Here is a 22,188-nt window from a genome sequence, read left to right as displayed (position 1 = left end):
CGAACCCCCAACTCTGCCATTGTCTCCACTTTGATAAAAAGGCCCGAGAGTGATATCTGTCGTCTATAACGTCAGCCACTATGACTGATAAACCTAGACGTAAAATGTTTCATTGGTAATTGGCTATATACCAGCTTGGCATTTACCAGCAAATGCTGTCCTGCCAAGTTCCTATGGGAGTTACCACAAACAGAAACAGACTGCTTTCTTGTAGGTCTAATTTTTATGCTAAATTGTCTTACTAGATTCACCACTGTTAACATCATATCATTTACGATCATGATGTTTCCCTAGAAAAGATCATTATCATTAGAAAGTTCATTACTTTTCCATAATAGTTTGTCTAATTTACATGAAATCGAGGTGAATGCAAATTTGACATACCATGTTCGAAGAAAATGCCAAAATTTTGAAAACCGAAGCATATTTTCTTGTTTCATTATCAAGCGATAATCTTTTAAGCTAAATCATCGTTCAAATTTCTTTTATTTATACACAGAGATACTTGTAGATAGCATATGGGGTTTACAGGGTATAACTTTATTTTACAAAAGTGTGGAAAATCACTTTCCTTTTTTTATCATTCATCTACATGTATTTTATCAACATTGCTTCCTATTTTCCAACTCTTTGCTTATTTCCTACGCAGATAAAGTTCATCGATCCCAGGGACCGCGGAACCTGGGGGCTCGCAAGGAGTCTCCCGTCCCTCATCTTTTTTTTTTTCAATAAACGTGTAGAAAATCTTTAAAATGAATGGTTTAGTTTTTGTATGATCAGCCAAAATTTCCCAAACCGTTCCGCGACCCCTGGATCGTACATTGTTTTAATTTCATACTCTAGATGATCTCGTGAACTAATTTTGCTTCCGATGTTCAAACATTTCTGGCATTTTTTATATTCTAATGATAGGCTGTTATCGAACATAAAACATCGCATAACGACAGATGAGACTGTGTTGTTAGATGGGGAATGGAATAATACGATACTAATATCATTGGGTAATGTCTATAATTTTCTCATAAACAAGCTAAATCTGGGTTTCTTACTTTCTTCCCGAAGTCTTGAACCCTTCATGAAATTTTTCCTATGTGCATATTGTGTATATCTTCATGGATATTTGGCCTATGCTTGTCCATTTTTTTGTTCCTGCTGTCTTGATAACGCAGCAAAGAAGTCTTCTCTGTTATTACGCGAGTTGCCTTTAATCTATATAGAATGAAATATGATATATAATGTAAATATTTGATCTAGTATCATCTCAATAATTGATTTCATCTCATAGAGTCGATATTTTGATTGATTTTATCTGCTTTTTATGCTTCATGTGGTCATAGTTCTGAGTGTGCGTAAAATGTTAATAAACTTTAATGCACTTTACTTTACAGAGTATATTACCGCTCTCTCATTTGAGTCTATTTACTGGCAAAGCCACTTTAAAGAATCTATGTTGATGAGTATGGGTGTCCCAGGACATTTCGATTAGAGATTGTGTGTGTGTGTGGGGGATGGATGAGTGAGAGTGTGTGTGTGTATGTGTGTGTATTGGTGGGGGCATAAAACCTGAAGTGTTAGCTTTTTTTATCTCAATGAAATAGAAGCGACATATTATTGACCGAGAGCTTTTTTAAACTCTTTCACCTGCTTTCTGTTTTATGAGATGTCTGTATTCCTTCTTTTTTATTATACCTTTTTTAAACACAAAATATAATGATTTTATAACAGTGTTAATTTGGTCGTTTAATAACATCCAAATTCTTCGATACATTGGCCTATCCTACCCGATGAAGTCCTTGTTTGGAGTATCTGTCCCCGGCCTATGTATCAAAACACCTTGCCCCGATAATGGGGGGGGGGGGGGAGGGTGTACAATACATACTCAAGGGGGCAGTGTCATGATAGGGGGAGAGTATACGATAACGTTTCGCGACCCCCCCCCCCCTCTCAACAATGAAATAACAGTAATAGTCCCTATACTCCCGTTTCCCTTTCATTCTTTTGTCGTATCCCCACCCCCATTTAAATATATTTTTTTTATTTTATTGTTCTCAAACTTATTCTGGGTCCTGGAGCACATTACAAATGAATATCAGTGGCACAGTATGCCAGATAATTTGTAGGGGCACATAATTATGGGACAGAACAAAATTGTATTTGAAAAAATGAGCGGTAACGAAGCAAGAGATAAAATTTATTTAAAAAAATTGAAATATGTGACAGATTATGACTAATATATATGTCACTATTTTCTTTCTTTTATCCTTCCTTTCTTTCCTCATTCTTGTTTATGTAGGGAGGAGATAATGATCCCCAAATTAAGTAGGCCTATATCGTAAACTTTCGAAAGCCTTATTACCTCAAAAATTCAACAGTGATTGACTTAAAGGACAAGTCCACTCCAGCAAAACAGGGAAAGACTCCAATAGCAAAGAAAATTTCATCAAAATCAGATGCAAAATAAGAAAGTATTATGACGTCCAAAAGTTTCGCATAATTTCACAAAACAGTTATCTGCACATTCTGGTCTGTATGTGAATGAGGGGACTGATTATTACATTTCCAATCACTATTTCTTTTGTGTTATTATAATGAAATATGAAATATTTCAACTTTCTTCTCATTATAATGTAATACAATGTTTTATTCCTCCCTGACTATGTTTGCAAATTACCATCGTTTTAACATTTTCTGCAGTCCATTTATTATTGTCAAATCTGGAAAACTGAAAATTCAACAATATGTCTAAACAATTAACGAAATAGTGAATGAGGGAGGGACATCATCGACTCTCTCATTTGCATATCACAGATTTGTGCATATAACTGTTTTCTGAAAAACAAGCAAAACGTTAAATGTCATATCTTATTTTACATTCGATTTAAATGAAATTTTTAGTGTTATGCTTGTTTGAATTTTCTTTATTGATTCAAATCAACATTTTTTGGGATGAAGTTGTCCTTTAAGAATTGAGACTGACTTTTTTTTAAACCGTTGGCCTATAGAAATCTATGTATTTTAGTGTTTCATGTCCATCACGATAAGAATTCTCTTTTAAAAAATAACGTCAATATATCGGATCGAATGAAATAAATTAACCCCTTTACATGCAGCAGTGCAAATAGCGAGCTGTCACAGCAAGCCCCCCGACACTGACATCAACTTTGGTTACCTAAAAAGCATAGGCCTAATCAATTAAAGATATATGCGAATTATATAAAATCATGTCGATGCAAGGAAAACACAAGGTGTATTTGACAAACCATATTCAATATGGAGAGAGAAAAATAGTATAGGCCAACATATGCAGCTGAGCAGATCCAGTGCCAACAAAACTTATTAGATCGCCTTTAATGATAAACTATACTCTACATGCATGACCAACGTTTATACATGCAAAAAATTAAAACAAAGAGCTACTTAGTTCTACTCCCTCTTAATTCCACTGCACCTTCGGATTGACCCCCCCCCCAAAAAAAAAAAAAAATCTATGGAAATGAACTGCCATTGTACATCAGCAGGTGCGACAAATTTTGTGAGGTTTTTGGTCCACTTAGGGGAGAACATCCACCCCTTGTGACTTGTGTGCAAAATTTGAAGCCCCGCCCCTCCGGGATCGCAGTCCACGCAGATCACCGATGTGATACTTTCGAAGAATTTTGCCTTTTGGGCAATATTAGTGTTCCTGTACAAACACTAGGCAATGTTAGAGTTTATGTAGGTACTCTAGGCAATGTTTTGCAAGCCCGCCCTCATCGTTCGTGCATATCTTAAAAATGGCAGCAGCAGAAAGTGAGAAAGTGGAAGGAACGATGACCAGTCCGGCTGAAGAAAAACCCTCAAAGGAATCATTAAGTCAGATGGTGGACAGTGAAAGTAAAGATGACGTAGATCTCGATGAGTTATTGGACAGTAAGTGCATTCTCGATTCTCACATGACCATAAAACCCAACGTTGTTGTAAGGGGCGTTGAAAATCACGGTCCCACATGTGTTTGTTTTTGCGTATGCACAAAGTTCAAGTCTAAGTAATTTGTCAAAGTTTTTGTTATTCTGCCGAGTTTTCGTGACGTGGTTGAAAGATTTGAAGTCTTCCTCAAATGAAAGGTTGGAAATTGATAGGTGCAAGTGCTGTTTGCACCTGTAATAAAAATATACGTATGAAATATTTTTTGTAAGTCTAGATCTAGTTTCTACTATTCTAGGCCACTCTAGGCGACACCGCAATACTTACCCGTGTTAAGAAACTGGGACTCCACTCACGCGCATTTGGGCCGCCCTAGCTTAGAACTAAGCTTTCTTTCCGTAAAAAAAAATTATTCTTATGATTAAATAAATATTAATTAATACATGAATACTGTTAAATCGGTACTCACCGGTTCTCTTCTTGAATTTTCTGCCAATTTCCCACGCTGCTGGCTGCAATTCCGCGGTAAATTTCGTCGCCATAGAGAGCTGTTCATGCAACGTTATTTATAAATGGAGCGCCCTTTACGAGAGTTGTTAATGCCGCGGAGAAATCGTTAGGCATTTTGGCCTGTGTTCAAGGCGTAGCTGTTCTATTTTTTTTTATAAAATTATGTGTGAGATCGAAATCTCAGCGAGTAAACACTCTTCCAATATGGAAGAGTGTATACTCGCTGTGATATGATCCCGATAGGGAGGCGCAACACCCCCACCCACATGGGCGCAAACCCCAGGGCCGGGGGACATGTCCCCTCACCCAAAATAGTAGGGGGCACATTATGAAATGTCCCCCTACTATTTTTGGTCATGTCGTTCAAATTTGAAATGTATTTTGGAAGAGACGATCTTACTTTTGGCATGCCCCCTTTTTTTTGCTTGTTTGCTTGTCAAATTTCTTTTGGTCAAGATGACCTTCTTTAGAGGGTGATAAACCTTCTTTTTTTGTTTGTTTTTTGCTTGTCAAATTTTCCAGCCCCTGGTCCCCCTACCTTTGGGGAGAGATTTCCGCCCTTGCAAGTAGACATATACTCTTGATATTGTTTGCGAATCTGCACGGGCGTCGATCGAGGGCTGGGGATGAGGAAAAGCGGTGAGACGAGAAAAAAAAATAGAACTTAGAAGGGGAAAGGCGACAGAAAAAAAGTGAACGAAAGAAAAATTAATGGAAAATAAAAGGGAAGAGTAAATAGGGAGAAATGTGATGGGTAAAATAAATTATGGGAAAAGAGGACAGAAAAAAAGTGAACGAAAGAAAAATTAATGGAAAATAAAAGGGAGGAGAAAATAGGAGAAATGTGATGGGTAAACAAAATTATGGGGAAAGATTCTGGACGCACTATTCATGTTTTATCATGAAAAGGATAAGTTATTTATCCGCGAGCAGACACTTTTTGATATTGTGATCTGAAACTGGATAATGATTTAGAGAACAATCTGCGTATCTGAATTAACGTGTGTTTTAGATTTCGACCTAGAATTTGGGTATTCTAAGTAACTTTCTTATCATGAAAATCAATAAAGAGAGCGCAAAGCGCGAGCTAAAAATATATGATATAACAAAGGGTGAATTTAAGCTCTGTAATGCAAACACTTTGTGGGAAAATTGTGAATTGTGATGGATCACAGTTAAAAAAGAGCTGATGTATTTTATTTTTATTACTTTGAGTTTTTACATAGGACCGGAACATGCTATGAGGGCATTATGTCATCATATGAAATTGATGACCATCTTCCTATTTCTCTCGCATGGGAGCGCGAAATGTGTTAATTTTATGGCCTGAAAACTGGACATTTAAAGCACTTTGTAATTATGCATAAGAGGCATTATATATCTATCAATGCGAGCAGAAATCGCGAGTCGAAGTTTTTGATAAACTGTCATCAAATTAGTTTGATTTAGAATTAATATTGGGATATACATAACCGACTAATCCAAATGCTATAGCGTGCGGCGCTAGCTGATACGTTTTAACAATCTGACCTGAATAGGGAACTTTTTGAGAACTTTATGGAATACAGGAAAATAATACGTACCTGAAAATTCAAATTTTGCGAGCGCGCAGCGCAAGCAGAAAATGATAATGTTCAGATGATATCACAGACATTTTTACAGAGCACTTTTTAAAAATCAATTTGTAAATGAAACAAAATAATGAAAGTTCAATTTCCCAGCTGAAATATGTTTTGTATAATGACTTCAAAGTTTGATTTTTCAAGCTCCATATTGAGCAAGATATGCAAATACCCTAAAAGACAATAAGGCGCGAAGCGCGAGCGAAAATTTTTTATCCTAACAAATAGATTTTAAAAAAAATTATTTTCAGAGTCTTCCCCTAATGTTATTTCATTTAATCATGTTCCTCCTCTTATGTTTGCCTTTCTTCTTTTTTCCTCTCTTTTCCCTTCCTTTTCTTTTTTCCTTTCTTTTTTTTTTCTTTTTTTGCTCCGCCAATAGGGGGCCCGGGCCCCTCGGCCCCCCTGGATCCGCCTATGTTAGCGGTTGTAGGTATAAATCGCGCTCTAACGCTCTAAAACTGTGTTCTCTATCAAAAAGCTGTCTTTCATATTCATTTTGTTCGCAAAAGAATATAAAGTTAATTTCAATCATTGTATATAGTTATCCTGTTTATGATAAAAATACTTAGAAATTGGGTTAGGTTAGGGTTATCAAATTATCAGGGCAGAAAATATATATTTTTTTCTCATTTTGCGCGTCGAGCTGGCACTATTTGATCTGTGTTATTATGTTTTTGATGACATTCATTGTATTCACAACAATAATTATTAAACATTGCGCACGCGCCGTGCGCCGCATGAATTATGTAGATCAGGTGAATAACTTACCGCTACACACGAGCAGTTGCTCTATATATTCTATGTAATATAATATATAGAGCAACTGCCCATTTTTAATGGTCCATAATATACCCACTTTCTTCTTTTTTTGGAACGAGTATGAATTTATCTACTGATATACTGAATGTACAATAAAAGTCATTATCATGTATTTCTTGGCATTTCATTTACTTTTTTTACCATAATTATATCACACAGCTGTTCGCATAGGCCTACGCCGTCACAAATAACAAAACAAAATCTCACTTTTTTTCTTTTTTGGTGGGGGATAGATTTTCCATACGCATACGTACAATTTTTCAAATTATTTTTTTCTGCTATTTTCATAATAAACTTTAAATGATTTCGCCTTTGCACTATTATTTTTTTAAAGACAAAATTACATCATCATCATATCATCGTCACCAACTTCATTCTCATCTTTATCACCACTACCACCATCATTATTATCATCATCATCATCATCATCACCGCCACCATCACCACCACTATCATCTTCACCAAGATAAATCCTGCTTTTTTTCCTTCCTATTTTCCTCTTTTTAGAGGGCACACCACCACGCCCCTTACTGGATATCCGCCTCTAACGTTTGTTGTTGTATATAAGTTGGCGGATGCCTCATGAAATGAAATGATATAAAATAACGAAAGGGAAACTAATTAGAAAAAGGACTGAGGAGAAGAAAAAAGAAAGCCAAACAAACAAGAAAAAACAATATCAAAATTTTGTTGTAAAGTCTTCTACGTCAGTTTAATAATTATGTTTTCAATGAAATGAGAACATAAAAAAATGAAACAAGTAAGATGGGCTATACATCGTAGCAAAGAAATAGAGGGAAGCTCCGAGACAATAAAAAGGGTGAGAAAAAGAAAAGACTTTGAAATACTCACAACACGAGCATAATAAAAAAAATTGGAATAAGCAAGGACAAGTAGCTGAGGGACACCCCCCCCCCCTCTCTCTCTAGTTATTTATGTATCAAACTCGCATACACAAGAATTTCTTACTAATCAAAATATTGCGAGCAAAAAGCACGAGCTGACATTTTTTTAAATATTCAAAACTGATAGAGAGACACATTTTAAACAATTCATGAATCATAATAATTATACAACTAGCTTACCAATCGAATCATTCGATTGCGACAAATGATCTGAGAATTAATGCTTTTAGGAATTCATTAAATTAAAGCAAAGTATCTCAACATTAAAATAATTAAGGCGGGCGCAAGGTATCAGCTACTACACCGATAATTTTTTTTTTGACATTTGAAGTATTTTCGGTAATCATGAAAAAGATCGGATATTTCATGAAAGCTCAAATCCCGAAGAGCGGAATATTTTTATTAATTGACTTTTTAAAAAAATGTTCTAAGCCCCATTTAATATTTGATTATAAGTCGATGCATTAAAAGCTGAAAAAATAAAGTATTTTGTGTTCCTCTATCATAATTGTCTTTCTCTTTAACCCTGGTTCTTTTTTTCTGGGGGGAAGCATTTTGGTTAAAAAAAGAGAAAAAAGATAATTGCTGGCTTGTGGACGCCCGGTGTGGACGGTGGTAGGGACACCCCCCCCGTAGTTACGCCAATATGGGACCAAATGATCCTAAATGTCCGAGGCGAAACTTGTGCAATCAAACGTTATTTCTGAATAAATTAAAGCTTGCGCTGTTCAACTTCAATCTCTTTCAGCTAAATTTGCGATGAACGCTGCGTTATGAAATATATAATTATCAACATCTGGCGAAAAGAATAACCGACCGATCACCTGACGAGAACGCGTATACGTGATCTGCATATCAGGTCCGATCGAGAGTCAGAAGTGAAGGACAACTGCCAAGAAAATCAGGAAAAAGTCGTCAAAATGTAAGTTCCCCTTCATTTCTTTCAATTTTTTGTTACTTACTGAAGCATTAATGTATCATTAAAGCAAAATTTCAACAAAAGCCTCAAATTTAGCTAGTACTTTTGTTGAAATTACAATAAATTTAGATCCACATAAATCTCTAACCCAATTTTAGCACTGATGTCGCCTATGAGGTCCATATACATGTAATGTTTGGACCTCATTGGTACTAGGAGTGTTCTAGGCCTATTTCTGAATCCTGGACCTGGGCACTGGGATTTTATTATAAAAATTGTTTTTATTTGTTCTCTGTATCACTTTTTGAATATTTCCAGAATGATGCTACTGCAAAAGCCCCCCCCTCAAGAAAGAAAGTGTTTTGGGGTTGGGGTCCTTGTACCACCCATTTGATCTCCCCCATGTAGTAACAACATTGTTCAGGGAAAAATCATCAAGTTAATCTTTAACTTAAAGATTAGAAAACTAAAAGCGATACAACTGGGAAAAGGCCACCAGTCTGGTACCTATCGACATTGTAGTTGGTTGATTGCTTCAGTTCCAATGGTGATGAGCAACCGTGCATCCCGAGAGTGGGAATGATTCCCCAGACCAAGGTATTGTTATAAATCATCTTTTTAAAAAATCTATTTAAAGGTGTGTTATGCCTTACTACTTAAAGGACAAGTCCACCCCAACAAAAACTTGATTTGAATAAAACGAGAAAAATTCAACAAGCATAACACTGAAAATTTCATCAAAATCGGATGTAAAATAAGAAAGTTATGACAATTCAAAATTTTGCTTCATTTCACAAAAACAGTTGTATGAACGAGCCAGGTACATCCAAATGAGAGATTTGATGATGTCATTCACTCACTTTTTCTTTTGTTTTTTATTGTTTGAAATATGAAATATTTTGATTTTCTGGTCATTGTCATGTGAAATGAAGTTTCATTCCTCCCTGAACACGTGGAATTCCATTATTTTAACATTTTGTGCTTCAGGCAAGGAGGTCCTAATCGTCAAATTCGTAAAAATTGAAATATTGTATAATTCAAACAATAAAAAACAAGAAATAGTGAGTGAGTGACATCATCAACTCTCTCATTTGGATGTAACTGGCTCGTTCATATAACTATTTTGTTAAAAATAAGCGAAAATTTGAAATGTCATAACTTTCTTATTTTACATCCGATTTTGATGAAATCTTCAGCATTGTGCTTGTCTGATTTTTCTCTATTGGTTCAAATCAACATTTTTTCTGAGGTGGACTTGACCTTTAACAATTAGTTAATAACCTTGCAAAATGAATGTACATTCCTGGGGATTAAATAAGTTCCTAGATGCACATTTGAATAACTAATCACAGAATCATATCCTCACAGAATTATGTGCATAAAAATGCGGAGTAATTTTGCATGGCCTGGAGCTGGGGACCTACTTAATCGTTATAAACTTTGTTGAACTTTTAGGTGCCTTGGGTGATTTTGACAAGCCTTTGCAACCAGCATCCTTAGAAGAACCAGATGTTGGTAAATCAAGTCCAGGGCTTAATATTCTAACTACATCCAAAGAACAGGACGTTGAAAAGAAGACGGAAAGTGATGGAGCAAAGAAGGAAGAGAAACAGACAAAAGAGGTGAGAATAATTCCTTGTTATCTCTACTTCTCTAATAGCACTAATAGTAGCATTTCCCCAAATTTGTTAATATATATATATATCAGGTGGGTGTTTCATAAAGCTGTTCGTAAGTTAAGAGCGACTTTAAGAACGACTGGTGATCCCTTCTTGCGGTAAGTTGTATATTGCATTGGCGATGGTTTAACGCGTTAGAAAGGGTCACCAGTTGTTCTTAAAGTCGTTCTTAACTTAAGAACAGCTTTATGAAACGGCACCCTGGTCATTTGCAGGGAAAAAAGCTAACTGGACTAGAGGAGATGAATAGGGGAGGGAGATAGGTAGATACATGAATCAATAGGTTGATATGTAGGTAGGTAGGTACATGTAGATGGATAGATAGATGGATGGATGGATGGATGGATGGATGGATAGATGGATAGATAGATAGATACATGTAAATAGACAGATAGACAGACAGACAAATAGAAAGATAGATAGATAGATACTAGATAGATAGATACTAGATAGATAGATAATTGTAATAGAGTATAGTGTTAAATCCAGAGCTGAAGTTAGTTATTCTATTACTATGTGGAATTTACAGCGTAGCAATTATCACTGGAGCGAATGTTATAGAACCAGATAGATAGATTGCAGTGTAATTGTCCAGCAATGACCAGCAAGTTCTTTTGCCGAATTATGTAAAAACATCTCAAGTCTGGAAGTTGGATTTTGGTCAGTGTTTTTCTTTCTCTTCATTCATTATCTTCCTAGGGACCCCAACTTCCACCAAGCCAAGATGCGCTCTTTGAAGCGCTCTTCAACGACAGTCCAGCAGGTCAGCAATCTGCTGCAGAGTTTGAGAACGTCCTCTCGGGGCTGATGGCGGAGCTTGGTCAGGGATTCGGAGGCGATCCTCAGATGGCTTCGGAGATGCAGAAGATGTTTGAGACGATGGCTGCAGGAGCTGGTGCCATGCCTAACCCTGCAGGGGCTCCATCAGGGACTCCTGCACCCGCTGGTGAGCATTGCTTTCTGGAAGATTTATAGGATAAACAAAAATATAGTTTATGATATAATAATGGGGATGATGATGATGATGATTGTGGAAGTAATAACGTTGGGGATAATGATCTTAGTGATGATTGGGATGACAATGATAGTGGCAATACTAAATATGAATATGGTGGTGATGATAATGATGGTGGTGCTGTTATTGATTCTAATGGTAGTGGGGATATGGATGGTGAAGATGATGTTGATGATGATGATGGAATGATAATCAGAATGATGATCTAGATGATGATGGGGATGATGATGTGATGCTGATGATGATGCTGCTCTTGATTTGATGATGATGATGATGATGATGGAAAGATGATGTGAATGGTGATCTGATGATGATAATCGGGGTGATGATGATGCTTCTGTTGTATTGATGATGATGATGGGGCTGAAATATTTTGTGCTAAAACATTGACGGATTCAAACCTACCATAATAATGAATTACAAGAAAATCTCTATTATGCACCATCTGCTGTAAAAAATCTGTTAATTCCTTGTGAATTTAGTGTAATATATCCCAGGCTAGCAACAATTGAAAATTTGCTATACTCATATTATTAAAAAATCATTTTCTTGTAGCTGGTAACACAAGTGAATCCAACACAACTCAAAACCCAGAAGATGTGACATCAACTCTTGCAGATACTCTCAACAGATTAGCACAGAATGCAAAGGACCTACAGGTATGTTTCATACTATGCACCACATTCAATATTTTGAGATTAGTTTATAATCCTGAGAGTGAAGATTTTGTATGTACACTATTAGGCATGCCAGCATTCAATGACAATGGTATATATCTGTAAAGTCCTAATACCAGTACCCTACTGTGCCAATGTGCAAAAAGCATGATGTACAAGCAAAGTTTCATTGTTTTATTTCAGGATGGACAGCTATCTAATGAAGATCTTTTGAAGGTTTGAGAGTGAAAGTTTTGAATATAATTTATACAGGCATTCCAGAATTAGATGAATGGGTAATAGAGTGCGCTACCGAACTAGTGACTGCACAAAAACAATATTTTGAATTTTTAGAGTTCTTATCCAAAATCTATGCGAAGCATGATGACAAATATCCACAACCAAGTTTGTTGGGATTGGGATTTGGTCCCTTAAGATGTTGCTGTATGAATACTTTTATAGGGATTTGAATAAAAATAGAAATATCCAACCAGCATAACGCTGAAAATTTCATCAAAATTGGATGTAAAATAAGAAAGTTATGACATTTCAAAATTCTGCTAAATTTCACAAAACAGTTATATGCACATCCTGTCAGTATGCAAAGGGGGAGATTGATGATATTTCTTTTGTACTTTGTTATATGAAACATTTTAATTTTCTCATCATTGACAAGTGAACAACGATAATTCCTCCCTGAACATGTGAAATTAGTATTGTTTAATGGTATATGGTTCAGTCAAGTTGGTCCTAATTGTCAAATATGTAATAAAAGAAATATTTTATAATTCAAACAATAAAAAATCAATAGAAATAGTGAGTGGAGGACATCGTCCACTGTCTCATTGGCATGTCCCTGAATTGTGCATAATACTGTTTTGTGAAATATAAGCAAAACTTTGAAATGCCATACATTTCTTATTTTACATCCGATTTTGATGAAATTTTCAGCGTTATGCTAGTTTAAATTTTCTCTAATATTTCAAGTCAACATTTTTTATGGAGTGGAATTGACCTCTAAGTGCTTATAGGTGTTGTTCCAATTATGATAAGTGCTGTGTAAGGGTGAAATCTTCTCATTTTTTGCATTTCGTTTTAGGATGGTCAAGTACCTGATGAAGAATTATTACGATCGTTTGGAGGTATGAACCTAGAAGGAGGCAATGCTGAACTTCTACCAATGGTTCAGACTATGATGCAGAGTCTTCTCTCTAAAGATATTCTCTATCCATCATTAAAAGAGGTAGTAGATAAGGTAAGCTCATTAGAATTCTATAATCAGATTTGTGGTTAATAACATATATGAAATGATAATAATATATGTGATATGTAATGCGCCAAATCCACTCGGCAGGGTGCCCAAGGCGCAGTGAAAGAAGAACGAAAGAGAAAAGGAACAAATACAATAGTAATAGATTCAGGAATAATTAAGAGTAAGAGGCATTCTGATTGGTTCCTGGTCAGTGTTTTGTACAAAGTTCATTTGTTACGATGATCTTGATTGGCCATTGACATTTAACATTTAATTGCAAAAATTGATGTTACTAGACCTGTAATTAATGACCATAGCAAGAAGAGTGACGGTGATACATTATCATAATAGAAATGGTAATAAAAATGATATTAGTACTGATAGATGAAGGAGAGGATAGATGATGAGGAGATGAAGAAGAAATGGCGTGGGATGAAAGGCAAAATGTGAATGATAAGAACGAGAAGGAGGAGGTGGAAGAGGGGACAGGGATGAAGGAGAAGAAGAAGAGAATTAAAGTACAAGTCCACCCCAACAAAAAGTTGATTTGAATAAAAAGAGAAAAATCCAAAAAGCATAACACTGAAAATTTCATCAAAATCGGATGTAAAATAAGAAAGTTATGACATTTTAAAGTTTTGCTTCATTTCACAAAACAGTTATATGCACATCCTGGTCGGTATAAAATGAGGAGAGTGATGATGTCACCCACTCACTATTTCTTTTGTATTTTATTATATTAAATGTTCTATTTTTCTCCTCATTGTCAAGTGAAACAATGATTAATTCCTCCCTGAACATGTGTAGATAGCATTGTTTTATACTATATGGTTCAGTCAAGTTGGTCCTTATTGTCAAATCTGTAAAAATCAAACATTGTATAATTCAAACAATAAAAAATAAAATAAATAGTGAGTGATGGACATCATCGATTGACTCACCTAATTGTGCATATCACAGTTTTGTGAAAAATAAGCAAAACTTTAAAATTCCATAACTTTCTTATTTTACATCCGATTTTGATGAAATTTTCAGCGTTATACTTGTTTGATTTTTCTCTATTTATTCAATTCAACATTTGATTTTTCTCTACTTATTCAATTCAACATTTCTCTGAGGTGGACTTGACTTTTAAGTGAAAGATGGGGGGGGGAGGTGGACAAGAGGTGGAGTCTAGTCTTGGGTAATTGATAACTGAGATCTGTAACATAAAGCTTAGGGATATATTGTGGTGCTGATTGTTAGTATTGATCATATACAATTATCAGTGCAATGAATCATAAAATCAGCCTCACAGTCAATCGCTAAGTTTGATATTATGTGGCTTAAGGCATAATAGCCTGGGTTTTTTTATCCGTAAATCAAAAGCGAAAATCTATTTTGGTTAACTTAATATTTCATGTGAAAATTCATTGACTACCTTTGCAAAAAGAAAATTCATTGTTTTTCTGTAACAAAACAGAATTTCCATTCAAGATCAAGTTTGAAAGTGAATTAAAGGTTTTCAGAAATAGAAAGCATATTTTTTTAAAAGGAAAGTCACTGTCCATATGTGTGTGAACACAGTACTAGTGTCTAGAGTCAGTGTCACACATTGTTATATTTCTTTGTATCTGATCAGTACCAAGGATGGTTAGATGAAAAGGAACCGACGCTGAATAGTGAAGATCACCAGAGATACAGTGAGCAACACAGATTAATGTCACAGCTTTGTGTGGAGTACGAAGCAGAACAAGACTCGGACAGCAGTTCAGTCAAACAGGAGAGGATGGCCAGGATAATGGACCTTATTCAAAAGGTAAGATAATAATAATGATAATCATAGCTGGATTTATTAACCGATTTTTGCCCGAGGGTGCGAAGTGCTGCTTTTTTACCCCGGCCTTAGCCATGCCGCCATGTAGGTACTGAAGCATTCAAGGAATTTCTTCCTACCAAGTTCCCCTTCACCTCGCCTTGGTTGCGTGCAGCATAATGTAGGTAAATTTCTTGCTGAGGGAAAACATTTCATGGTTAGGAATCACACTCACATCTTTTTTATATTGAAAGATGAGTCATAACTATTAGAATGTCTGTGTATGCCATGATGATGTAATGGGCATTTATTTAGCGCCATCTATCTAGACATGATCTATTCCCAGGCGTACCATTGGAATTGCCTTGGCCCAGTGATGGTATTCTGCTTTCAGTAACTCATGATTTTTTTGGCCTGCACCAGGCCCGCAATAAAATGGTCCGCACCACAAGCGTTCAGTAACTATAGCACAACCGCGCTACTTATACGATCACCCATTCAAATAATTGGGTACAGCCCAAGGGATAACTGTCATAGTAACTGAACATACCATGTACAGAGCGGAAGTGCTCTGTATTGTTACCTTTGTTTATTGCTAATTCGTCTAAAACCAATTCGTCCAATTGCCAACTCGTCTACTATCATTTCCTCTACCATCAGTTCGTCCAATCACCACACGGTCTACTCTCATTTAGTCTATTGCCATTCCATCAAATAACCAGTTGGTCCAATGCCCATTTAGTCTGTATACCATTTGGTCTAATAGACGAGTTCGTAGTTACTTCATGGACAATTCATCATGATAGGCAAATTTCAAAGCAAGATATTACGTAAGCTTGCCTTACATAGCAGGATGAAGAAATTGAATAGACCAGGTGACTAGAATAGCACACAAATGAACACTTAATGAAGGCATTTGTTGCATTCCTACTTTGCATATCTTAGCATGTTGCACAATGTACTTTGCAAACTGTGAAATACCAGTCGTTCGTGGAAGCATTGTTGGTTTTGGGGATATAAATGAAAACGACAATTCAAAAGAATATATATATAATCAAGACATCAAAGTTGGTGCTTATCTCATTAGATTTAAAAGCACCATGTCACTGTAGTACAAATGACCTTCTTCCGATCATGCGCAGAAAGGAACTACGTACTGGCTTATTGGACTAAAGTGCTAATTGTGAAAAATGAATGAAAATGAAAAGGCTATTAGACCAACTGGTTATGACAAAATGGTCATAGACGAAATGGTGATTGGACCAAATGGTTATTGGACCAAATGGTTTTAAACGAAATGTTGATTGATGGAATGACATAAGACTAAATGAAAGAAGACTATGTGGTGAGTGGACGAGTTGGCAGTAGTCAAATTGGCAATTTACTGTTACCTTTGTCCGTGTGGAGGAATTTTGGCTGGAGCCTGGTGCAGAGCTACCAAGTCTCACGCATTCAGGGTCCGTCTCACGATCTCACGCATGGCACCCGTATTTCTCACGCATCGGGACCCAACAAAAAAAAATAGAGAAAAAGTAGCATTATTCGCTAGATTATACGACGAATCGAGAGTGCCGTCAGCGCACAGCTAGCACGTGATACGATGAATCGCGTGCGTGCATCGCATGGTTTTGTATTATGGATCGATATCATGATGAAGCCCATATCTTTGGCAACGTACGAGTGTAAGTACTGGCCGCGCGCAGAGACGCCGAGTCATGAAAATCTCACGCATAACATTTTTTTGAACTTGGCATCTCTGCTGGTGCTGCTGTCATTCATTAAGTCTTTGGTCTGCGCCTGGTGCAGACCTGGCGCCATTCATAAACTGAAAATTTTATGGCTTAGCCTGGGTCTGGTCCGGACCAGCGAGTTAATGTAAGCGGAATTATATGCCTGACTAGACTCATGAAAAAAAAACAGGTTTTGATCCCTTGCCACGGCACTTACACCGCTGTGCAGGGCATCTTTCAATAGTGCTCTTTTTTCTAACATTCTAATTAATGGTAATCCTATCTGCTTTCCTGGTATGTATATAAAATAATTAAATAATAAGAAAACAATAGTATTATCCCAGATTTAGCTATAGCTGTTGTTTCTAGCACTGTGCATTCAAGAAATTAATCCTTCGAGGAAAACGTTCCCCTCACCTGGGTTGAGTGCAGCATTATGTTGATTAATTTCTGTGGGAAAAATTACGCCATGGATGGGATTCCAACCCACGGCCCTCTTTTTCACAGTCTGGAGACTAATCCACTGGGCTACAGGCCACAGCACTCATGGTTGTGATCTAGTTGTTTTGACTCTAACCTTTCAACCAGAGAGCTGTGGGTTTGAATCCCAGCCATGTTAATTTCCTTCAGCAAGGAATTCATCCATGCTGTGCCGCACTCAACCCAGGTGAGGTATATTGGGGATTTGTTCCTTGAATGCTTCCACGCTTTAAAAGGGTGTGGGGGTAAAGCTTGGGTATGATACTCAAGTCCATAGGAATGTTATATCGTAATGAAAGCAGTGTATTATTATATTGTTATTATATTTTTGCAATGCTCAAACTGGGTCCCTGTACTCAGTGGAACTCCGCAAGGCACAGTACTCGGGCCCCATTTGTTTCTTCTCCACATAAATGATATTGGGAATGGAGTGAAGAGTACCACCAGACTCTTCGCGGACGATTGCTTAGTCTACAATACCATTAGATCATCTAAAGATGTGGATCAGTTACAAACAGACCTCAACACTCTGGTCGACTGGGCTAAGACCTGGGGAATGGCATTTAACCCTAGTAAATGCACAACAATGCGGATTACAAGAGCCAGAAATCCGGTCAAAGCATCCTACCAGATGATGGGAACTGACCTTGAGGAGACCTCCCACAGCAAATATTTGGGTATCATCCTGCAGAACGACATGAGATGGAATAAACAGGTATAGAATTCAAGAAAAAAGGCAATGAAAGTTCTTAATTTCTTGAAAAGGAACTTTTACCAATCCTCATCTAAGACGAAGGAGAAGCTGTATACTATGCTGGTTAAGCCTCATCTTAACTATGCGTCTTCAGCTTGGGATCCCTACACAACTACAAACATAAAAGATCTCGAAAGGGTCCAGAATGCAGCAGCTAGGTTCACCACCAACACTTATGGGCAAGACTCTAGTGTTACTGCTCTGAAGGACTCCTTGGGTTGGATCCCCCTCCAAGAGGAAAGACAGGGTTCCCGAATCACCAGTTTATTCAAGATGATCCACGGTTTAATGGATGTCAACTACAAGGAATACATCTCTCTGAAGGAAAATCGAGCAAGACGGGGTCATGATCAACAATTCTACATTAAACATGTCAGAACAGACACACATGCAAATTCATTTTTTCCGAGGACTGTCAAAGACTGGAACCATCTCCCCTCCTCAGTTATATCCCAACCATCCTTAGCAACTTTTAAGTCAGCACTCAAAAAAACCATAAAATCGGAACCTTAAGCTGGTGACCGTACGCGACACACCTCCAGTTTAAACACCTTTATGGCGTCTTTTGGAGGATTCCTACCAAGTACCAAGTAAGTAATGATTATGGGGGTGATCATGAAGGTAATGATGATAATGTTGTCAACTCAATGGCAGTAATAGGATTGTTGTGATAGTGGTGATGGTGGTCACTGTTGTAAAAAAAATTTATTTACTTCAAACTTGCTCTTTGATTTGATTTTTTCTAAAGAATTCTATCATTTATTTTTTAATCGACAGATGGAAAGCCTAGGACAGCCACCTGCCGAGATTGTTGGAGATATGGTAAATAATTATTTCTTTGTGAAAGGGGCCAATATATTTTTACAGTTTTCTTTGGACAAGCCCCCCCCCCCAAAAAAAAAAATGGTTCAAAGTTCACCAAATTATTTCCCTGACTCCCTCCCCCTTTGATCTGCCATAATAATGATAATAGGCATTTATATAGAGCCATCTATATAGAAATAATCTAATCTGAGGCACTTTGTTGTAGTTGTTATTATTACCCCAGCTTTAGCCCAAGCTGCCTTCCAGCGTTCGATGCATTCAAGGAATTAATCCTGCTGGGTACCTATTCACATCACCTGTGTTGACTGCAGCACAATGTGGGTAAATTTCTTGCTGAAGGAAAACACGCCATGGCTGTGAATCAATCCTGCGTCCCTCTGATTGAAAGACGACAGTTGTAACCACTAGAACACAATGCCATTGATCAAATGTTATTTTGTTTTTTATTGGATGTTAATATTAGATCAAACTATTGCTACTTATAGAAATTTCCTCGTATTTGTGCTCTGTGATACCCCTAACACTCTTTACTATTTTCTGATTGTTTGGTTCTCAATCACTACACCTGAAAAAAAACCCTAATATTTTGTCAAGTTTTGAATCAAGATTTAAGATTATTTCAATTACTATTTTAATCTTCAGTAAATCAATAACAATCTGCTCTTGTCTTTATATTTCTTCCCACCTCCATCCCTCACTACAGAACGTTGGTATGCCCTTTGATGAGAATGGTTTACCCCGGATACCAGGATTGCCCCAGGGGGATCAGTGCAGTATTATGTAATCAATCATCCAATTGAACACTTGAAAATTGACTGGATAATAGTGATGCAGTTCCTTTTAATGATGATTTTAGCATCTGAGGATGGTCAACAATCATTTGAACACTTGAAATCGACTGAAGAATATTGATACAGCTCTGTTCCATGATGATTATGGCGTCTAAGGATGGGGACCAGTAATTTGAACTGTGATTTGTGAACCATTCTTTATCAAGCATAGCATCATTCATGGGTACCCAGAATGCCACAGCTTATCAATATACACAGGGGCAGTGGGCTAAACTAAAAGTTGACCCCCAATTTTCCACTGCCCCTAATGCAGTCAAGTCTGCACAATTAACCATCCTGTAGTCAAATAGTGTTGGAAGTCAAAGCAATTATTCAGAACCGACTCAGAGGAGCGTTTCTTCAACTTCTTTCTTGGTTTTGATTGGATGAGAAGCACCGTTACTATGGTAACTGTCGGCATAAACAGACTTTGTTGGATAACAAGTCCTTTCATTATGTCTCGCAAAGAGTTAAATGTGACTTTATGTCATGGTTGAGTGCCAATGCGTACATATAACACTCAATCTCATTGATAAATACATGGTTTATAGCGCACATACTCTGAGCATCATTTGACCAATGCCGTGAGGGCTTATATATCACATGCAACGGAGAGTCGAATCGATGTTAAGTTACACTTAAATCTTTCTGAAACACCAGCCTGATTAAGTAATAGATAAATTGTTCACCTCTTCTAAGCAGGGATGCAGTCCACGCCGGTCTCAAGGCCACTTTTTGCCGGCCTCTTCCCGAGTCACATGTTCTGATTGTATTGAAGGATTTTTTCCAGCGTGACTCTGAAGTTCCGGCCTCGACTACATCCCGGTTCCTCAGTCAAATTTTCCTCCAAGTTAGACTTATTTCTGTACGGTGCCAAATGGTTTGACTTGACTGGAGTTAGCTGTAAATGCAAGTAATAACTTGCAGCAAAATGGGCACTTCATTATTGTCTTATGGAGTATCGTATTTCAATCTTGTGAGATCGTATGGACTAATATATATGTAAGATGTAAAAATACTGCTTTCAATTTTTTATTTTAGTCATTCATATATTACACCTTTGCTCAACTTGTTACCAGTCACAGATGTTGATAATTTATGACAGATTTGATTTTAGCCGACGAGGCTGTGGCTTCTTGGTAGCTTATAAGCTTTTCAATAAGTATAATTTGAAATTTTCATGAAATTTGAAAAGCTTTTCAAATTTCATGAAAATTTGTGAAACAAGGGTCTGGAATTCTGGAAGATTATTTACAAAATTGATCCTTTGAAGATTGGGATTACTGTTTAGCTAATTACAGTGCATGCAAATGGCAAAATGCTTCAAGTGAGGAACACAGCTTTCTTCAATTTTTTACCAGCTCTAGATTAAATCAGACTTTTTCCGTTAGATTGGCAGTAATTGATTCCTTGAAAAAGAAAATTGTTTTAATATCAGTCAAAATGTCTTATAGTAGCTAAATTTGAATTTCAAGATGCTGTTTTTATTATGTAGCTATTCAGTATGTGCAATGATTAGCTTTTATATGACACCTAGATAGATCCTTGTGATTTGATTGGTTGTTTGAGATCGTTCATTCAGCCCATTTTGCAATGATGTCATCGACCGTGCAATTTTGGATCCATTCATCGTGCAATTTTGGATCCATATGATTTTGTCCATTGCACGCGCACACCGAGACGGCAGCTCATGCACCAGCATTGCGCATGTTGTAATGACGTAACAATCAATAGACCGAACTCGCACTGCATGAGCATGTTTTGCATCAAAATTCATAAATTTAATTCATATGAAAAAAATCAATTTTTAGGTGTCATATAAACCAAATAATGAATTATTTTTTCATTTGTGCAATGGACAGAATACTGTCCATTGCACTCATAAACATTCATTATTTGTATAATAATCATCAAAAACAAATTTTATTCAAGAGCGGGATCACATACTACACTCGAAATGGTAATCTGTGCATTATATTATGTCTAAATCTATCACAAAATTGGATTTTGGTAATAAAAATGTCGAAAATTTTTCCCGATACGCCATATATTTCCCACTCCAACATTTTGGCTCATTACGCCCGTGCCCCGCCCATCCTTTCTGAAATCAGAATCACCCCTCCCCTTTTTAATCAATGAATATATATTTATCGAATGTTTCGAGAATGCCAACGTTCAGAAATGCGCCCGGGGGGGGGGCACTTACATTGACAAGTGGATACCATGCGCGACCCCCAAAACACATAAAAAGGCTGTCTTTTTTCAAGATAGGGCATAATTGCTGGCATTCATGTGACACCATACCTCTGGGTAAATGGCACATTGATTGACACACTATGAATGAACAGACCCTATTAATTGTATGGAGGGTGAAAGAGATTCTTGTACATTGAAAAAGATGATATAGAAAGGGAAGTTGTGAATGATGGAACGGAAGTTTGGTGGGAAAAATGATTGGAAATGTATATCGCACAAAGTAGATTTGATTTTG

General features: G+C 36.8%; 1 protein-coding gene across 1 annotated transcript; it reads left to right on the top strand.

Annotated features, from left to right (window-relative positions):
• The first annotated feature begins 3,730 nt into the window (after positions 1 to 3,730).
• On the top strand, positions 3,731 to 20,617 carry LOC121420326 (peroxisomal biogenesis factor 19-like). Its single transcript, XM_041614913.1, has 8 exons — positions 3,731 to 3,909; positions 10,137 to 10,303; positions 11,060 to 11,306; positions 11,931 to 12,034; positions 13,131 to 13,286; positions 14,905 to 15,081; positions 18,820 to 18,864; positions 19,571 to 20,617. The coding sequence occupies exons 1-8, from the start codon at positions 3,774 to 3,776 to the stop codon at positions 19,649 to 19,651; spliced, it is 1,113 nt and encodes a 370-aa protein (XP_041470847.1). The 5' UTR covers positions 3,731 to 3,773; the 3' UTR covers positions 19,652 to 20,617.
• The last annotated feature ends 1,571 nt before the right edge of the window (positions 20,618 to 22,188 follow it).

Source organism: Lytechinus variegatus, chromosome 8, assembly GCF_018143015.1.
Source record: "Lytechinus variegatus isolate NC3 chromosome 8, Lvar_3.0, whole genome shotgun sequence".
NCBI lineage: Eukaryota > Metazoa > Echinodermata > Echinoidea > Temnopleuroida > Toxopneustidae > Lytechinus > Lytechinus variegatus.
The sequence above is the reverse complement of the archived record's forward strand: the minus strand, read 5'-3'. Positions and strand labels throughout refer to the sequence as shown.